This window comes from Molothrus ater, chromosome 6, assembly GCF_012460135.2.
Source record: "Molothrus ater isolate BHLD 08-10-18 breed brown headed cowbird chromosome 6, BPBGC_Mater_1.1, whole genome shotgun sequence".
Taxonomy (NCBI): domain Eukaryota; kingdom Metazoa; phylum Chordata; class Aves; order Passeriformes; family Icteridae; genus Molothrus; species Molothrus ater.
Genome location: NC_050483.2, coordinates 42,435,553 through 42,456,650, shown reverse-complemented (window position 1 = coordinate 42,456,650; position 21,098 = coordinate 42,435,553). Strand labels below are relative to the sequence as shown.

At 33.7% G+C, this 21,098-nt stretch overlaps 1 protein-coding gene across 1 annotated transcript in view; it reads left to right on the top strand.

Moving 5' to 3' along the window:
* CEP128 (centrosomal protein 128) overlaps positions 1-21,098 on the top strand; it is a 98,320-nt gene that overhangs the window by 16,676 nt on the left and 60,546 nt on the right. Inside the window, exons 9-15 of the mRNA XM_036384921.2 lie at positions 972-1,088; positions 8,102-8,188; positions 9,685-9,759; positions 10,969-11,101; positions 12,821-12,981; positions 17,611-17,961; positions 20,177-20,827. Of these exons, the coding sequence (XP_036240814.1) occupies positions 972-1,088; positions 8,102-8,188; positions 9,685-9,759; positions 10,969-11,101; positions 12,821-12,981; positions 17,611-17,961; positions 20,177-20,827 (1,575 nt within the window). The remainder of the gene's footprint in view (positions 1-971; positions 1,089-8,101; positions 8,189-9,684; positions 9,760-10,968; positions 11,102-12,820; positions 12,982-17,610; positions 17,962-20,176; positions 20,828-21,098) is intronic.

Sequence of the window (21,098 nt, the reverse complement as noted above, 5' to 3'; positions counted from 1 at the left end):
GGCAAAATTTTCTATGCGTGCATATGCCTAGTGCTAGTAGAAGTGTGCTTAACAGAGAAAGATGAAAACTTTTCACCTCTACATACATCAAAAGCTAATAGTTGAATGGTGTTTTATTTTTTCCTCTTTTTATTTATTTCTCTTTCTGTCTAATTATAATTTGGTAATGGATATATTGCTTTCTAGTGTTTTAAAATAATTAGTTTTACGGTAGGGAGGAAATGATACATAAATGTTTTTCTTACTAATCTTTAACAAAACAAATTTAATTTGCTGCCTCAAGAGGGTGCTGTCTGCTAGCAGCTTGAATTGCAAAAGTGAAGTCATTCACGTCTGCAATTCACTAGGTGTTCTAGTCTGGTTGAGTTTTTATGTTCATAATCCAAGTTGCTTTAATAAACACCTGTTGTTGTTTGTATTAGTTTCTACATGGATTCACAAAATACTGGGAAAAAAGCATAAAGTGATGTAATTATTTTGTGTTTTTACACTCATTTTCATGTATTTAGTTCTTGTTTACTACTTTCTACTCACAGATTTTGGATCATGAAAGAGGCAAACATTGGTCTGTTTTGCAGAAAAACAGAAACCTCTGTACTTCCAGAGGTTAATCAGGCTTGTGACAGAGAAGCTAAGACTTCTGTATTGCAGCTTCACATTAGGCTGCTCTAACCTTGACAATGAGATATTCAACCCTTGAGTAGAGCCACCACTGTAGAGAAAAATATGCGTACACATAACAGAGAATAGCCAGCAAGATAACAGTTTGGTTCCCTGCCTGAGTACTTCTGGAGTACTGACTGCTATAACTAGTTATTTTCTCTACCATTCTAAATCTCCTTTAATAAAATACAAATGATGTTCTCTTTTTCATTTTGCCCCATAATCTGCTTACATTTTTGCCCTTGATATTTTCACAAATATTAAAAGGCACACTAATTTTCTACAGCATGAGTTTTTTCCTTTTGAAGGTATCAGAACGAGTAGAGAGGAGACTTCAGGAGATAGAAGAAGAAATGCGTGCTGAAAGACAGCTTGTAGAAAGGCGCCAGGACCAGCTGGGCCATGTGTCTCTTCAATTACAGGAGGTATGAAATGAAAGCTTCCCTCGAATTTAGGATTTAGTTAGGAATGTGTTGCATTTGTAAACCTGTACCTGTCAAATTGGCAGAAGTGCTCATATCTTGGGCACATGTTTTAACTCAGTCCAGCTCATATTGTTTTGATCAGATAATACTAAGAACAGTCTCTGTCCTTCATTAAATTGTCTTGACAATATTTAGACCTTTTTGGTAACTGCCACAAATCTTCTAAAAACCTACCCCCCTATGCCCTTCCTGAAAACCTAAGCAAACAAATGCAAGTCATTAGCTGGGTTTTTTCAATCAAAAGGTTTTATTTTCTAAAAGGTAAACTTTGCTTGCTCATGCAAATGAACACTTTAATTTAGTTCAACAAGCAATCTAAAGCGCTGTAGTGGCCAGACAACTTTTCACTGCTTTCAGTTTTATTCAACAATACCTGATGAAATAAAAAATACTGTTTAGGAGACAAATAGAAATGTTTAGAATATAAGTAAAAATTTGAGATAGCTATTAGCTTTTTTCTTCCTTGTTTTAGAAAACATATGAAAAATACTTATTTTTTTGATTTTACTTCTGTTTGGAAAAATCTGTGTCTTAACATAGTGTGACTTTTTATTTCACTCCACTTAAGATTTGCAATGTTATCTCTATCTGTGCAATAGGATACTATAATTGAGAAGAAATACGCAATTCCTTGGTTTTTACTCTTAGTGTTTGCAACATAGCTTTTTGGAAGGCTTGATACTGTGCAGTGATACTGAGGAACCTTGCTCATGCTACATATTTCATGTAAAGCTAGAGACTGTTCATGACTGTCATATTTTAGAAGATGATATGCTTTTTTTTTAAAATATAGATAAAAGGTAACATTTATCAAAAGGCTTGGAATCCTTCTGCCAGTATTTCAGAAAGACTTATTGTTTCATTTTCTTTCCCGTTCGTGCCCTACTGGGTGAAAAGAACTAGAGTACTAAATTTCAGTTTTCATCGCTCTTTAATATGCCTATGTCATCTTCTAGATTCTTCAGTTGTGTCTTCAGGCTGGGGAAGGGATGCCTAATGCATTGGTGTGATTGGATAGTGTTATCTGGAGAATGGAACATTGTTATTTTATCCTTTTAAAGGGATGATGTCTTATATTCTCTAAAGATATATTGACGCTGCCATAGTTTCCTTAGAAAGAAAACTTGAACTCAAGTGAATGGGTTCAAATGTAGTTCAACGAATTTTCATATGATCTTCCATAGATCATATGAATGATCATAGTCTAAGTGATCATGAGCCCTCCAGGCTGGGTGCCTTTTATTCTTGGTAGCTCATCATTTGAATTTCATGCAAAAAGAAATACAAAGTACATTCTGGACCTTCTATTCCCCTAAGATGTCCAGCTGTGAATTAAGATGGTTTATTAGTTTCTTCTGTAAATTCTACTTCACTTTTGCAAGTTATTTTTCCTGAGGAGCTCCTTTTTAAAATACAGTTTAAGTTGCTGTATTTTAGAAAAAATGTACTTGAACTGCTTTGTGTACTTTTGCATAGTCTAGTAAGAATAAAGTAAATAAATATTTTGCTACAATTATTTGGATGAAACATGTTTCTCAATAATTTTGAGCTTGTTATTGTGTTACTCTGTTTCTCATCCTTTGTAATTCGAATAGTGAGTTAGATAGACTCTAAACTCTGACAGTGGCCTCAGTCTTGCAGTAATCATTGCACAGACAAAATGTTCTGTTGAAGTCTACTTTGTTTACATTAATTTCTCCAAGATGCTTCCCAAGTAACATAACTGGAAAGGAGTGTAGTGTTTGGACTGAGTTTTGAAATCCTGTTATTAATATGGCCTGAATGATTTACAGAGAAATACTACTTAAAGCATTTGTGGCTGTTGAGTGATATAATTTTTTCATTTGTTTGCCTATTACAGATTTCAAATGAAATAGAATTTTACTTTTTCATGTGATCAGTAGTTGCTCTAATTAAGACATTGTGTGACATTTGTGAGAATTAAATGCTATTTTTTTCAGTGAAGTGCAGTGCCTGTAACTGACCACTACTTGTCAGTGTTTTACCGTCTTAAGAGAATCACCTTCCTAAATTGCAATTATTATTAAATTATATATTTACAGGATCTAACACAACATTATACATTTATCTTGGTCTTTCTCTGTCTTTTTGGCCTTTGTCTGTCTTTTCTCTCAGTTTTTTGTATAATGTGCAAAATTCTTATTTGCATTGTAGTATTACATATTACTATAATCATAGACTGATTATGAACCAGGAAGATGTATACATGTATACTGGCCATTAAGGAAGCTTGATGTATAAAATGTTTTATCTTTAAGTTGTAAATTTGTTTTTTTGTTTTGAATCGTTAACCTGTCTGTGCTGTGTGTAGTTGTAGAAAACCTATTTTCTGCACATTTTATGTCTCTTTTACCTTAGTGTGTATTGGTACATTTAATCAGCAATTACTGCAAATTAGAAAATAGCAATTAGCAAACAAATTCATGCAAATCGTATATCTTAATTTTTTCTATATTCCTGATATAAGGATTTTTCTGATTAGAAAGAAGAACAAATATTCTTTTCTTGCCAGGGGTATTGACTTGTATACGTGAATTGCTGTTACAACTGCATTTGTTGTGTAAATGAAAACTGTATTGAGATTCTTCAGTGCTTCTTTTTTTTTTAATATAAAAACACCATCACATCTTACTTTTGTTTGCATTTTTACATCTATTTTCTAAAAAAAGATCAAGTATCATTCTTAAAAACCTTTTCTTTGCATTCTTTTCTGTGCATTGAGTGTCCTGGGTGGCTTTACAAAATTCTCCGCTTGGCTTCTTGGACTTCGGTGAAATGTGTCCATGTATTCATGCTTGGCATGCTTTAGGTAAACAGAATCATCATTGTAGAACCTTTTGAATCCACTGACTGTGGTAAGGCAGTGACTTCAGTTATGTCTTAAGCTAGCAACTTGGGTAGGCCAGGAAGCATTTTTTAACTTTCTCCTAGTGCAACTGTACACTTAGACTCTGTTTGCCTCCCACTGCAAATACTGTAAAACTGCAAGAAGCTGGTGGACAGAGAGTGGGGTAAACTGATGGTCAAAAGTCCTATTGAACATTGTTTTTTGCATATCTTTATCACTGATTTTTTTAGACTAACATAAACTTAATCTGTGCTCTGAGCCACCTGGATATTTTAGTGCATTGTTGATACTTGCTCTTTGGCTCTGTGCTTATGCCACCTGTGGCCAATGGTTTCTGTTTTGATTGTAGTTTGAATCTGACTCTTGCTTGGAACAGGAGCAAGTCTCACACATATCTGTCACTGAAATAGCTAGGTAGTCTCTTTTTAACTGCCTGGCTGTTATGTTTAGGTAGCATTCTTGGAGTCATGCTAATCACTAATGTAGCAAGTTAGGGAAAGTATTTTCATTCAGATTAGGATGTGGTACGTTTTTGCCTTGCTTTAAATTATAGCTTGAGGCTGTTCTGTTTGTATGTTTGTGATAGTATGAAACACTCAATGATCAGTCTCACTTTCAAAGAGCAAGTTTCAGTTTGTGGTCTGTACACAGCTTTGAAAAAGCCTGGTTTTATTTAAAAAGAAAAAACAATATAGCAAAACCAAACTGAGACCAAAACCCAAACCCTAAGAAAAGCTAGTAGGCTTAAGTTGCTGTAAAAGTTATGATTTGCTCTTGAAAGGTTATCATATGTTGGAAAGATTGAGAACTTGAGTGGTTTCACAATCATCCCCATAGCTTCCTTCATGTATAAGAAAAAATAATCTATGAAGCAGTAAGTTATAATTTTGAAGTTTTGGGGTTCAATAGATATTCTGTGTATATAGAAGAGGTATGCTCAGTTGGGGTATACCAGTTACATTTGTATCCTAATGCTGTCTTATGCTAGTGAGCTCTTTATAAAGACCTATAAGAATAGCCCTCTTTGGTCAAATCAAAAGTTCATCTAAGTCTGACCACCTAGCAGGCAGTGGAACTTGTAGCTGGTCCTTCCCAAAGCCATGCTGTGAAGACCTCTGTACATGGAAGTTCTCTGTCTCCTGTGGCCTCCTATATTCTGCCTCCTCCAAGGCCTCATCAGCCTCATCAGTCTCTTCCAGACCAACCTGGACATGAATGCTTTCAGAGGAGGATCTTGGTAGGAGGATCCTGCTGACTGTAGGTTTGTTCCCATTCGTTGGTGCTTCAGCTTCTCTGGGCAGTGTCTGCCTGCTGTTTGCAAGCCTTCAGGGAGGAGTCTGTGCTTGAACTGCTGTCCTTAGCATCCTTTTCCTAGTTCCCATTTTTACATTTGACTTCCTCAACCCCTTTTTTGGGGACAGCAAATGAAATCAAAGAATCAGTTGAATCTTTACTTGTATTGTTTGGTTTTTTTCTTTTACCCTTCCCAAGAGAAAGCCTGTATAGTGATCTTTAGTGGAGAAAAAATGAGTGTGGCCCAAAACAGCAAGAGAGAATTATTTAAAAAAGAGTACAGAAAGGAGGCAAAACACAGAATTAACTTTTACCTGTACGATTTCTGAATTGTCAGTAACAGCTGACATTTGTCTGGCTGTGCGTGACCAGATGTTTCCATTGCCCTGTGACGTTTTGATTAACTGCTTACCTGGCATCTACTGGTACAATACATGTTTCACAGTCCAAGCAGTGCACATGTAGTATGTTTCATTTACTGTAACATTACTTCTTTTTTGCAGTATTTTGACTCTGGGGTATCTATCTATATCTCTATATATGAGCTGTTATTTTCCTTAAAATGAAATGGCTATGGGCTATTTTTACAATATGCAGAAAATAAAATGGAGGGTTATATTGATAGTATCAGTATAGTAAAGGATGCATTTCTGTTTGAAATTATTCCTATTTAATAGCCTGAATATCAGTCAATGAAGTTGAAATGGCATATTTATTTCCATGGTTTCTTCTGGAATTAGGATGTGCTACTGATGCAGAGATATTTTTTTTGCTTTTAGCAGGAATAATCTTTGAAAATTTTACTAGTATTCCTGACTCCAGCCCAGCTGTAATATTTTCTTTATGATTCTGACCTCTCTAGCCAGATTTGTGCATGAGAACGTGTGCGTTTGGTACTATGTTAATTATTAAAAATAAAGTTGACCTAAATTTGACTGTTTATAGCAAAGCTTCTAATTTTGCTAGTAAAACTGATGGTTGACTGCAGTTAATAGACATCATATATTCCAAGTAGGCTGTTCTGAACTGATACTTCTGGTCATTAAAAATAAACAAAGAAAAAAACGCGAACCAAAGCAAAAACCCAATGAACGTGGGTAGTGCCAAAACAGTATTAGCTGAAGAGATGATCTTAGACTTTTGTTCATGTTGCTTTTTGGGACTTCTCTCAGGAGCCTTTTTGAGTAAAATGTGTGCAGTGTTGAGTTTTATAGTTGACTGAAATGATAGATTTAAATCTCTACTGAATACTTAGGAAAGTACCTTAAATGTGTTACAGTCTTCTATTATCTGATTAGGGATCAGTATGACTAAGTATAACTCTTTATGTGGCATAATATTTTCAATGGCATAGTTATGATTAATGTCTTCCATGGTCTCACATTTTAATGTAAGCTGTTCAGGCAGAAGAGTAATCCAAACTGTACTGAAACCCTTAGGTTTTCTGAGGTGAGGTTGTAAGAGGAAGGTAAGTCTATAAAGCCATTTATTTTCTCCAGAAAGATGCTTTTAAAGCCAAAACTTCTAAAGCTGAATGCCTGGCTTCACTGAAGTTGATTAATATTTTGTATTCTGTTTTCATACACTGAAATTGCTCTTCAGTGTACAGTGAAGAGAAAATGTTCAAAACTGAATGAAATGGCACAATTTATAGGGGCAGATTTCAAAGAAGATAAGAAGAGATTTTCCCATAAATGTAAAATGAAAATGCTGCTTAGGAATGACAGACTGGGAAAAAGAAATTTCTTTCTGGAGAGGCTATGCATTTTTGTTGTTCTGTTGTTGTTGTAGCAAGTAATTATGAAAGGAATAGATATACTTATGCTTCAAGATATGGGATGAAAGTAAAGGATTTGTGCTCAGGTACCTATTTAATTGATTTGCGACTAGTGTGAAAAATACTTGGTCATGTTGTGCAGATAAAGACTGTGATTATAAACAGTTACAGAAATTCATGGCAAATTATCAGTATATGACTATTGATCTCTTTCAGCTGATGTTTCTAAGTGATATTTAAAATGACCCAATGTGATTTTTAGATACCTCAGTCTCAGAGGGAATGGGAAAAGTTCCCATGGAATTGTTTTATTTTTTGTTGTTGTTGTCAAGGAAGGCCACATCAATGTTGGTAATTACTGATCAGGAAAGTTTCAGTTGATTCAGTTGTAGTTCTATGGCTTTAAGCATCTATCCAGATTCAGAAAAAAAAAGAACCTTTTCCTTTTTGTGCTTTTGACTTCTCACACAGCCTTATGGAAGTGTTTTCTTGACTACAGTCAAGAACTACATTCAAGACTACAGTCAAGACTACAGTCAACTCGGCATTGAATTTCATAACATGCACACTTTATATTGGAGAATGTATTCTTTTTCTCTGATATGTGCATAGCTAGTCTGTAGGGGATCTCTTGAGCCTTTTAGACCTTAATCTAAAGGTGTTTGGGGTCAACTTGAGAGTCTGCAGCTCTATACATCGGAAGGATGTTAGTGCTGCTTTAGACTTTGTGTTTGTCCTTGTTCTCTGCATGGGTGTGTTTATGTATGCATGAACTTACATTTAGCTTTTCATAACAATATACATTGGCTTTACATGGAAGTATTAGACACAGACAGAAAGCATTTGTCTAGATCTTCTTTCTTAAATTCTTTATTTTTAAAAATTTTTAAAAGTTTTTATTTTTAAAAATTTTTATTTTTTAAGATTTTTAAAATTCTTTATTTTAACAACCTTGGAATGATGGCTTCTGTAAATTCTGTGATGATGTTTGCAATATATTTTTCTCCTCCAAAGGTTTTAAGGAAGCAAGATGTTAGAGCAGATGAAACAGAAGAGCTCGTGAGAAACAAACTTGTGAAATACGAAAGCGAAAAGCACCAGGTAAGACTTAATTTTTCCTTTTTGTTTGGTTTTAAATGAGTGTATAATGTAATCTATTACAGTATATGCTTCCTTTTTCTGAGAAACCAGCAGAACAAAACTTTCTTTACTCTTTAAGAATTCAAGGTGTGGGATTTTTTCCTGCATCAGAGGCACTGTGAATATAGCTATGCTCAGCTTGTGTCTCTGCTTCAAAGCTCTTCAGTTATAATATGTTACGTCTAATAACTCTTCCATCCTGCCAGGCAGACAGATTTATAACTTGGGCATAATCCTTGATTTCTTTCTCTACTTTGTCTCTGAATTTGTATGTAGTCTGCTGTTTCTTATTTGCAGCAGCTCAAAGCAGCTTTTCTTCATCCCTGCAACTAGCTCATGCTGGTTATTTTGCGCCATAGTTATTATTACTTACTCTTACTGAACTGTCGCCATATTTCACTCTTTCTTTTCATAGAAAAGAAAATTTCTTGTATTTCTATTCTAGCAGGATGCAAGGGCTGTATTATGCTTTCCCTGTTTTTTTTTCCACTTGCATCAAGTTTAGCATCTTTCAAAGGTATACCCCTTTATGCTAAGCCTTTATGTAGTGCAGTGTTTTATGTTATGTTGTTCTCTTCATTCCCTTAATGTTGGTCCTGTTTACTTTGCCCATTTGCCAGGCTTTCAACATCCTCCTTGAGATTGCTATCTCAACAATAACAATTTCTGCTGTCAAAACCTCTATTTATTTCCAAGTGGATCTTTGAACTATTTATGGAAGAAGTCAAAAAATATTTTGAAGCTTTTGCTTTCGTTTCTTTTTTTTCTTTTCATGATCATTTGTTTGATGACTATTTCTGATTACACATTTTGAATATTATGTTTTCAGGAAAACTTTCAGTTTTATTAAATTTAGGGCACTTAAATTTTTTTAGTCATCTTGTTTCCTGAATAATTCAAATACATCATCTTGCACAACACAGAAACCCCACAGATTTTGCCTATTACAGTTCTACCAATGCGTGTCATCTTTAACACTTCTAGGAATAAACTATTTACCAAAGGTGACCTAAAAAATTAAGTCATTATTAATTTTCAGTTTGAAAGTATGTTTCAAATCCAGGGACAATATTTTTGAAACTTTGTTAAAACTATCTTCCATTTTTTTACTTTAAACCCAGTAAAAATTTACTTTTGTGATTTTTTTTTTTTTTTTTGTTTGGGTGATATGAATTATTTTATATCTTTATGAATAAATTTATGTATTTATGGAAAAATTATAGACTGTAAGTAAAATTCCCTTTATGTAATTTAAATTTAAGTAAATATTGCAGGGATTTAGTAAAAATGAAGGTTTGCTTAAAATTTTGGACAGATAAAAATACTGTGTATATTATACCACATTTTAGATAGATGCTTATATGGATGAATTTGTGTCAAAATTAAATGTTAAAATACACTTTTACATTATGATGCCTACATTGCTTTTCTTTTTTCATCATCCTCTGAAATGCAAGCTTGAGCAGGAATTGGAGCAGTCCCGGAAAAAGTTGAGTGAATCTGAAGGCAGTAGAGAAGCTCTTTTGCATCAGGTAACTGCTTTAGTGTGGTAAAAATCCTAAGGTTTTCATATTAGGTTGTGTCTGAGTCTTTTTGTTTAATATTCTTATCTCATACTCTGATAAAATGGTTTTATGAAGGAGGGCATGAAATATAGGAAGATAGATTTAAGTGTGTATAATATGTGGACTGAGCTCGTTATACTTTTCTGCTTTCCAAACGTGTATATGTTCATATGTATTAATTATAGTAGTGATAGTAATGGTATGTTTTCAGTACATAAACACATTTTGTGAAATTTCCTTTCATAATATGCTTTAGAACTACTCCTATATTAGTGATCATTGTTCTGCAAAGCATGTGCTGTAATTGGTGAAATCAGATAAATCAATGACCTAGAGGTATTTGGTACATTGTAACATGCAATAAAAGTAAATAATTACCTGAAAAAGTATCTAAAGTGTGCTTTAAACAATAGCTATTGCTGCATGTATGATTAAACTTAAAATTTGTAGGAATTTGGATTATAGCTTCAGAAACAAGTCCTTTCTCCTAAACATCTTTCCTTTGGAGGGGCTGGATAAAAAGACTGAAATAACTAGGGAAGGGGCAGTTGGCATTCTCATCTTTTAGCATTATTTGTTTGTCTTGTGTATCTAGCAGAATACTAGTTTTGAGTTAGCTATATTACTGTTCTGAATTTAAATTATTGTGAATGACATATAGAGTAATATGAATTAGAGGTATTTTTCTTCAATTCAACTTCAGCATGTTGGACTTTCACTATTTTCCTACATGTCATCTTTTTAAGTCTATATGATATATGATAGAAAGGAAAAATGTGAAGACCTCTGTGTTTCTTATGAATAAATACATTGTATTTTTAAGAAGCACAATTTAAATAAAACATTCTGTTTATTAAATTTGGATAGACATTTTCACTAACTATGCAAAAAGACAATTGCAACATATAATATGATAGCATTTTGTTTGGTCTAGAGAAATTAATGCTCATCTGTGGTCAACATAAATGAAAAGGTTTCCTTTAATTTTGAATAATCAATTTGTGGCCTGTAATTAGGAAGTAGTTTGTCTTTTTGTTTACCATCTGCAGTACTCTCAAGATGTATTTATGAATATTTTTTGTGTGTAATATTTTTTTACCATTTAATAGAAGTATGCTATTTTTGTTTTTTGTTCTGTTTTTCATTAAACTTTTGATGCTTGTGCATATATTTTAGATTGAGGATCTTCGTTCTCAGCTTTTGAGAGCAGAAGAAGACCGTGTAGAATTGCAACATCAAATCTCTTATGCTGCTATGCATCGCCAGAGCTATCAGGATGCACAAGATGATGACAGGAGAATTAGAGCAGGTACAGCTAATATTTTGCACTGGAGACCTGCAAGCTAGTTAGCGGGCATGGATATTAATTTTATCTTAGAGTTGCAGTCTAATTCTTCTATTGTTTTGACAAAACCAGCCAATTAATTCCTCAGATTTAAGTTAATACATATTGGCACCTGAATATTAACAGACAAATAGCAATGACAATTAATTTATGATAAAATATTTTGATTTGCATGGTTAAAAACGATGAGACAATTTCAGCAAACTGAATAGTGTTTTTACAGAAGAAAAACGTGTTTTATTTTTAAGTAATAATTTCCCAGAAAACTGGCATTTCAGTCCATTTGCAGTTTGAATTCTGCCATCTTGAAAATGATAACAAGAGTCATTGATTAGGTAGTTTATAAGGCTGATGACTTTCTGGTAGAATTTTTAAGCTATGTGTTCCTGAGTGGTTTAGAAAATTTTTCTGTATGATGCAGTCAGAGCTTCTGTTTGCACTATGTTAGAGTTTTAGAGTTAGAATAGTTTTATTTAGATGACAAATGCATTAAACAATTTCGAGATATAATTGCATATTAAATTACCACTTTAGCAAGGTCTCCAATTAATTGCTAGTTATCTATCTGTATTTAAATTTTTCAAACATAATCACATAGGTATTAGAGAAAGTCTTTATCTTTCTCCTTATTAGCATAGCAATGTCTTACTCAAGGTAATAGAGAAATAGTGACTCTATTCTTGAGTCCAGTGTCTATGGGACTATTTAATTGGTTTGGCTAATGACATATTTTCTTAATTCAGAAGCTGAAGTACAAAAATATCTTCGTTTTTAAAATAGGACTCTGACTCCATGTTTTACAAACCTCATACAGAGCACTGGAAATGGGCTTAGCTTCAGAAGTGTAATGCAAAATAATAATTTCAATTGTTTTTTCTCCAGTCATGTTAATGTATCTGCTTAAAAGTTAGTTTATTTGGAACAATATGCCTTTCATATTAATAAAAGCATATTTTAACTTTCCTATTATCTTCTAATTCAAAACAGTTGTAAAAATATGAGGAAAATTTTAATGTACTGTAACTGTTAAAATACATGCATACATTTGTATAATTTTTGCTGTTGTGTTTCACCTTGCTGTGTTATTCCTGTTTCATCAAAGATATATGGGAAGAAGACAAGTAGAGATTTTTTTTCCTTTTGTCTCCAGTAGTTATTTATGACTTAAGACCTTTGAATTTCTGATTGAGAGAATTTATAGCTTACTCTTATCAAAATCTTTGGTTGTAGTTTCAGGATTCAGACATAAAATTCACAGATAATGTGACTTTCAAATTGGGAGGTATTACTCTGGTGAGATAAAACCTTGGCCTTGAAAGTGATGGCCAAATTTCATTTACACCAGAACTTTCCCACTGTTTCTTCCATCCTATTTTATTTTATTCAGTTTTGCTGCAGCTTTTGTTGTTTTGTTTGGCTTTTTATTTGAGGGGAGCAGCTGTGTGCAGGGGGAAGAGTGGAAACCCCTATAAAATGATGGAAAAGTACTGTTTTATTGTTATTAAAATGTTATTAGCTTATGATACAGGTATACAATTTTTCACAGATATTTTGGTGGAAATCAGTAGTTGTAGAATAATCTCAAGTGGAGAAACAAATTGCCAAAATTAATTGAGATTAAATTAATTTACCATGAGTTGGTATTTCTACTGAATGTGTTGCTGTGTTCTTGCTGTTTTACAGTAGCTGAAAGATATGAGAGAGAGAAGCAAGATCTAGAGAAACATATTTTGGAACTTAAAGCAAAGCTGAGTCATAATGCTGTAATGTCAGAGGTAGAAGAACTGAAGAGATGTATAGAGCGTAAGGACAAGGAGAAAGCACAGCTTGTGATGCACATACAGGTAAGTTGAGTTTTGCTGCTTTTTGCTTGGTGGCATTTTTGTTTTTAAATAATTTCTTATCTGTTTAACATTAGGTGATGTATCAGATTAGAGACTGACCTTTAAAACTAAGAGTAACAGTCATGCTTATTATTTATTGTGTGAAGAACTTCGAAAAGTGATTTGAATTTGCCAACTTTTTTCCTCTCCCATGTAATACTAAAAAAGGTATTTGCTGTTGCCCATGATTCCATGGTTTGGATTACTTCTCTTTCCCATGTGCAAAGAAAAGTTGATCTGATTTTATCAGCACTTACTGTTAATAATGGTTTTTGGAACTACTTTTATAAGGTAGTACTTACTTTCTTATTCCCTATTCCATCATTCCTCAGAACTGAAGTTCAACTTTAAAAATTGAAATGCCTTGTTCTATAAGAGAGTGTAGTAGAGTAAAAAAGTAGGTCACAATTTCCCTTTTTTTAGTAATTAAATGCAATATAGTAATAGAATCATAAGTATTAGTAGTCTTCTTTATGGTAAGCATATCATAATGTTTAATGTGATTCTTTATGAGAAGGATGAGAGCAGCCTTTTGTACGGGAATTTTAGTTAGAAGACTTTGACCATAAAATGAGATCCAAGTAGGCAGTAGCCTTCTTATTTAAGATGGGAAATTGCTGTGTTTCTTGCTCTTGCCTAGATTTGTCATTGGTAGTAGAATGGCTGAACAGTAACCATTTTCTTCTGTCTGCTGTGACTGTCAGGAGAAAAGTCTTTGCAAAACCATGTGTATTATTTCATGAGCCAAGGATTTCACTTTTTGTTCAGCTTGTGTTTTGGCATTCTGTAAGCAAGGAATTTTGTATGTATTTTCCTAATGAAGGTACTTATCTATGAAATGATATTGCATATCTTTGGAAATTCAAATGCAGGAATTGATTTTTTTGTCTTCATAGATTTACAGGACTATACTCTTCAGTTTACTTCTCTTGCTCCTTTACCTTGTCAGTTCTCTTCTGATTTAAATCAAATTAATACATCAAATTACATTTGGAAAAAAATGGCCTTCTGAAAATATGTTCCTACATGCTTTATGAAATTTGGTTATTGAATAGGTTTAAAAGAACCTAAAGTGTTTCTGTAGAGGGTAAGATGAGCAGAACTCATTTCCTTGTATCCATCAGCATTTGTATTTTAGCTGGTTAATAAAACCCATGAGTAACTGAAAACATTCTGAGTTTTGGTTTTGTTGTGCCTGGGAAACTAATTATTTTGGTGACAGGAATTAATGGGGTAAGAACCCACATAAACCCAATTATTTTAAACTTCTGCTTGTAGAACATGCTTTCTTAAGGGTCAGAATGATTTTATAATACTAATTTCCTGCCCTGAAAATACTCATGCAATAGTGCTCAGTTGGGGTCATTGTCATTTCTCTGAGTTAGAAATCTTTGACTTCCCCCTTTTTCTCAACAGAAAATACTTTGTACTTCTTATCTGCTTCCCACTGCCGTTCTCCTACAGGGGCAGTAACAGGAAAATAGCTAGTGTGTTTTTCTTTTAATGAGACATCAAGGAATGCAAGGATGTGAATTTCTAAACTTGTGTACTAACAAAGCATTTTGTCAAGCCTGTTCTGACAGCTGCTCCTATCAGATAGTCTGATTCCCAGTTGGAAGTGACCAGTCATGTTTGACTTGGGTGTGATTTATCTTTGTTTAGTGGGGAGAATCTAACTTGCCTCTGATGTACATGTGATATTAGAAATTTCTTTTGATTTATTAAAATATCATTGTTTGCAACAATTTGAGTTGTGTGTGTTGTACATTTAGCCCCCTACAGTTGCCGTAAAATCACAGTGTGGTGTAAAATGGACAGGATGAAAAAGGTTAAAACATATTCTTAAACTCATGTTTAGAAGTGAGTTCAATCTTAGTTCAATTAGATTTTAAATGTAATATTTATTTCAGCTACTCTAGTTTACATAAGGGAGTGGTTGTGCTATCTTCCAAATGTTTACAATCATCTTAAATTCATTTTTCTGCATGAAGCCAAATAGATATGGGGCTGTTATGTCTAACTATTAAGATTTAAATATTATGACTAAGAAATAATTAAAGTGCACAAATGACAAAGATGCTATACCCTACTTTCTCTGTAAGTGTTTTTAGACTCTTTAGAGTTTTTTAGACTCTTTTAGCCTGGAAACTTGTTTGATTTACTAATTACTCTTCATTTGGATTTGGTGTTAGTATTCTTATAGTATTGTCTAGTACAGCAGTCAGTTTGTTAAAATATTTCAGTTTTTCTGAGGGAAAATTATCGATATGCTTAATGTTAGAATTCTTCAGTAATATAGATCTTTCAGTTTGATAAATATTGATTCATATTCTCACTAAAATTTACTTTTACTTTTTCTTCTACAAATGAAGTTATTAGCCAATTAAATGCCAGTAGTGCAAGCCCTTATAAATTAGAAAGAATTTTGGCAACTGCACCCATGTGTACACAGAGATACACATTTATCGCACATAACTAGGAATTCAAAAGTACAGATCAGTCCATTTGGGATTCCTGTTTTGATATAGAAACAGAGTGTAGAGGTACTTTCTCTATCCTCTTGCTTTACAGCGTTGGCTTCATGAAATATTGACTTGCTATTATGTTGTTTTCTACCTGATTTCAACTGTTGGGTCTGTGCTGGCTTAATTCTTTCAAGCAAAGTGCAAACTCTTTGCTAAGGTTTATCTTATTTACACATATTGTAAAAATAAAACATTAAAAGTCACTTTATATTGGTACATCCATGTCAAAATCCAGTTTTCCTCCTCATGCAAATAGTTCATGTTGATAAATTAGTTGCATCGAGGTAAATAGCTAAAACAAATGTTCCTCTTTTTTATTAGACTGTAAATCAATAAATTGGAGGTTGATTTACTTCTACACGATAAGGGGAATGTTTACAGTTAATTGAACGTTATTTTATGTGTTTAAGATTAGACTCATATTTCATTAAAAAGTTTGTGGGAGCGGTAGTTTTGTTAATGAAGTGTGTACTCTGGGGAAATTATATATAACTATTTTTTAATGGTGTAGTGTTGAGTACTACATCAGTTTACTCTGACATCCTCTATGGTCTACAGAAAGACATGAAATAGGAAGTGATAATAGCATGTGTAATCATGACTGAAAAAATGATTACCCATTTTAGAAAATCTGTGGAAGGGTAAATGTAATATCTGATTGTATTTTATGAGGTTATTTTTAACTTCTGCTGTACTCAATTTAAATCTTTGTCTTTAAAGAAGTATGTTAATCTGTTTTCATTGGAAATTTAGCTTGTTTTGATTTAAATTTTGCTAGTTGTAGGTTATGAGCTTGTTTTGGTTATCTTTTTAGTACAGCACATACTATCTCAACAAGATTGGTACAATTTGCTGCCTCCCAGGAGATGTTGGCCTGGTTTGGACAGAGGAAAAAACCCCCAAACTAACAAACTGACAAGGAGAGAGCCCTTACCAACAAACCCAAGTCTCCCTCCTTCCCCCAACCTTGTGGAAGTATCTTTGTCTAAATAGTCATTCTATATCCATCTGTAAAGTTGACCAATCTTTCATAGATAAAATAATTTTCCCTTGTCCATTCTGAATTGCGGTCTGTTTATTTCAGGCTACATCCGCTGTTTTTTTTCAGTCATTCTGAAATCTAATCCTCTTAAAGGTATTTCAATCCCCTGAGGCTTGATACTATGTTTGACTGGCTATCGATCAGGTCTATCAAATTTATCTTTCATAATGAAAAGGCTGAATGGTATGAAAGCAGTCTAAATAGGCCCAAAATGCAGAATACTAATGTGAATTTCTCCGTCATGATCTCAGTAAAATACAATTTTGCTAGTGTACCTTCAAAAACTGATTTCTGAGCATGTCCTTTCAGAATGTGTATGGACACTATTATTCCTGAGTTTCTTATGAGACTGTTCAGAGAAATATGATTTGAGAAATACAGAATCTTTTATTTTTAAAATGTGTATTTTCAATTTAATTAATTTTTGAAAGGCTTATATATGCCTCTTACATTTTCAAACATCTTTGCACTTTGTTCTAGAAGCATTTACCAAGCTGCTGTATTCTCTTTGTATTCAATGCTATTAAATATACCTTTATTTAGCACATTGTTTTCATAAAGGCAACCAGCATAAAACTGGGTAACAACTAGCTCATAAACTATAAATTCCAGTTGTTGTGGTGACTGCTGTTTTGTCCTTAACAGTTCTTCTTTTCCTCTCATCTGTTTACATTAATCTCCTTATATCTTACTATTTGGCTTATTTCTTATTTGTGTAGTGTGTAATATATAGCCAATGATTGATCTCAAACTTAGAATACAGAAAAATAACAAGAACAACTAGAAGAGGAACAAATGCAGAAAGACTTGAGTAGTATGTATTCTATGTCTTGTGTTGGAATTCTTTACCCTTGCGGAGGGAGAAATTCTCTGAGCTAACAGGACTTTCCTTGATAGTCAAGAAGATCTTTTATGCTGTTCATATTTAATAAAAATGTGATTTAATGTTGCTGTATGTTATTTGATCAAGTTTCATACTGCATATCTTTAGAGAATGTTTGTATTTTGCTATGATGATTCCAGGTGTTAACATCTGACCTGGAAAACAGGGAGAAGCAGCAGGAAAAAATGCTGGATCAGCTAAAGGAGATACAGAATTGCTACAAGGCTTGTGAGAGTGGACGCAGACAAACTGAACTCCAGTCTGCTGAGTTAGCTCAACAGGTTGAAGAGAGTACCAAGGAAGCAGAACGGTATCTCAGTGAGTTCAAGCACTCAGAGGCACTCAGGCTGGAGATTGAGAAAAAAAGAGAAGATTTGAAGGTGAGAGCCCAGGAAACCATCCGCCAATGGAAATTGAAGTGTAAGAAACTGGATCGTGAGGTAGAAAAGCAAAATCAAACTATCAGTGAACTGATGGACAAGAATAGTCAGGTAAGACTTGTTGATTTTTTTTGGTACCCTTTCCCTTTGTTTTAAAAATTAAGAGAAGGAGTTTATATGCAAACTGACTTAAACTGCTTTCTGCTTTAAGTTCTGGACCTCTTCTGTATAATTTTCAGAACTTTTTCTTTAAAAAATCAAATTGAAAATTGATTGTGTAACATTTCTGGGTTTTTCATTTGTCTTTGTTCAGTATGGCAGACCACTTATTCCTCTTTTCTTTCTCCTCTAGAGTTTCTCAGGAAAAAACATAGTTTTTTTTTGGTTTTGACTTAGAAGAATTATTTGTTCAGTTGCTGACACGGTTTTAAAGACAAGCACTCACATCAATGCTAATGTTTATCATCCTCTCTCAGAATAATAGTAGAAACCACCATTCCGTTGGCAATGAGTTTGTGGGTCTATTTTCCAGTGGCTGGGTCAAAAGTTGCTTGTTTGTATAGTGGCTGATATAGTGCTTAACTCTATGCTGTGAGCATTTAACTTACATGCTCTGCTGGTGCAGTCTGTCATATTGTATGGCTTTTGTTTTACAGTGCTATATTCTCTTTTCACGTATTTTCTCATGGCATCCATCCAGTTTAAGTTACTGAATGTGATGGGCTTGAGAGGGCTCCATCCTCTGTTTTGTTTTGCTCAAAGATTGAAGTTTTCAAGGGCTAAATGGGATGCAGTGGTGGATGTCTATTAATCCTGTGTTGTTTCTCATCCAACGATCTGTTCAGAGATTGGTACATGAATACAAGCATGGTCAAAGCACAGGAGAAGTCACAATGGGGCTATTACTGAGTTGAAATTAATAAACTGTAGCAAAACTAAACTTTGATTCCTGGTGTTGCTATTTCTCTCCTATTGCCTATCATATTCCTTACTTTTTATTATTATTTCCTCTTTCCATGCTCCAACAATTCATTCTATAGTAATCTTGTATTTGTTAGCCCTAGTGCTTGTCTGGGAAAGTAAGATTCTTAAACATGTAAGAAGTTGGTCAGTCTTGCCTAAGAAAATGGAGGTTGTAGGGAGAGGAAGAAAGCCTGAATCATTTAAAAATCATGGGTGTCTATCAAATGGACAAATAAGAAGCAAAAAGTAGAGACAAATTGTGAATAAGAAGCAGTAGTTCCCAAAAAGGTTCTGGAATCACTCTTCTTGTAAACACATAGGCTGGTCTTTGTAGAGACACTTGATAACACTTTCCATGTTGAAATTTTCTTTGTTATGTAAGATTCTTTAATACGGATTTTACCTCTTTTTATGTGGCACATGCGAAATGCAGTGGTTAAACTTTGGCTTAAGCTCCATTTAAGAAATACTGTCAGTATTTGTTTTTACTTTTAAAGTGGTGACCATCCTGCCAACAGGTTTGAGGTAATTGTCTGGTGAAGAAAGCTTCTTTATTTTAAGATATAAAAGATCAAATGAGCTGTGTGTCATTGTGAAGGAGAAAAAAGTACAAATGATGTTTTATGTTCTCAGTATAAAGTTGGAAGCAGTTTACTTCTAGGGATACAATCAATCTAGATGCAGCATTTAGTATAAACTTGAGGTAACTAGATGAACATAATTTAACTAGCTTTGAAATGCAGACAATTAACAATTGAGACAAAAATCTGTAAAAACAATAAAGGAAGAAATGGCAGTTTTTTTCTTTGATTTCTGTTAGAAGACCTCAAAGGGTTGATGGAAAATTTTCCAAATTGTGTTGCAATCATAGCTTGCAATTTTGAGATTTTTGAAATATTGGCAGACAAAAAATGTGCTATACAAAGATTGTTTAGGTTTCATTCTTTTGGAGTTACTGGGATAATTTGGTTGAAGTTTTGCCCATGTGGTTGTCCTTAATATTGTTTGACAGTGGAGTTTCTGACATCTTTTGAAACATATGTTCTTTAAATTATGTAATGTAGAAAACATACTCAAAGCAAGTAACTTATAGGTTGTAGTTTGAAATTTTACAGAACTATCCCTATTTAGAAGGCTATATAATTTAAGGACAAGTCCAAGTTTGAGATTGCACATGATCTAAAGTGTGTAAATTTAAAGAAACACTGAGTACATTTGAACTGAGTTCGTAGCAAGGAAAAATTTTATATTTTCACATACATATGTTAATTGTTTCATAGACATTCCTGATGTCTAAGGATATCCTTCCAACAATTGTCTTTAATTACTTCAGATCAGAATGGATTTTTTTTTTCTTTCCTAGGCCCTTAAAGAAAAAGATGATCTCAAAAGTCAGCTTCTCTCAGCTATAAATCAAATAGAAAACCTGCGGAAAGAGCTGAATGATGTGCTTACAAAGAGAGCCCAGCAGGAAGAACTCCTTCACTGTAAAGAGGTAAAACTGAATGAAATGGAGTCACACCAGGTATCTCTTGAAGAAGAGATCAAAGAAGTTCAAGGTACTGTAAAAAAATTGGAGAATGAGTTGAAAAAGCAAGTCTTTCTACAAAAGCAAATGCAAGCTGAGAAGGAGCACTTGAAGACAGAACTTGCAAATATTAACTTGTTTCATAAAAAAGACCAAGAACGACTCCTAGAAATGCAAGCAGATGTGAAACATTTAAGTGCTGTACGTGTGGAACTAACAAACAGAATTGCAGAAGAGGAGAAAGCCAAAAAGGAATTACTTAAGAACCTCTCAGACCTCCAGAAACAGCAGGAATCTGGTCATGAAGAGATGATTTCAGCTAACAGGCAGCTGAAGATGGAAAGAGAAGTTCACCAACAGGAGTTGGCAGATCTTAGATCAGAGTTACAAAATGTGAAAATCAAACATGAACAAAATGTTCAAGAGCTCATGAAACTCCTTAAACAAGAAAAAGATGATGGAGAGGCTCAGATTAGAATGCTAAAGGTACTTATTGGAAAGAATTCCAATGTCAGATTTTTCCCCCTCCTCCCACACACCCCACACACAGCCCCTGCTACTGAATGATGAAGGTAATAAAGCATGGGCTTTAAAGCACTTAACACACATGTTATTGCAAGCCATTGTAAAAGTTTAAAGTTCAGGGTAAAAGTGTTACAGTACCAGTTTTAGGTCAAAATCTTAGTTCAAAAATAGTAAAATAGATATGATCAAAATAAAAGGAAATTTATGATGCTGTAATGTTTTAATATGGCAG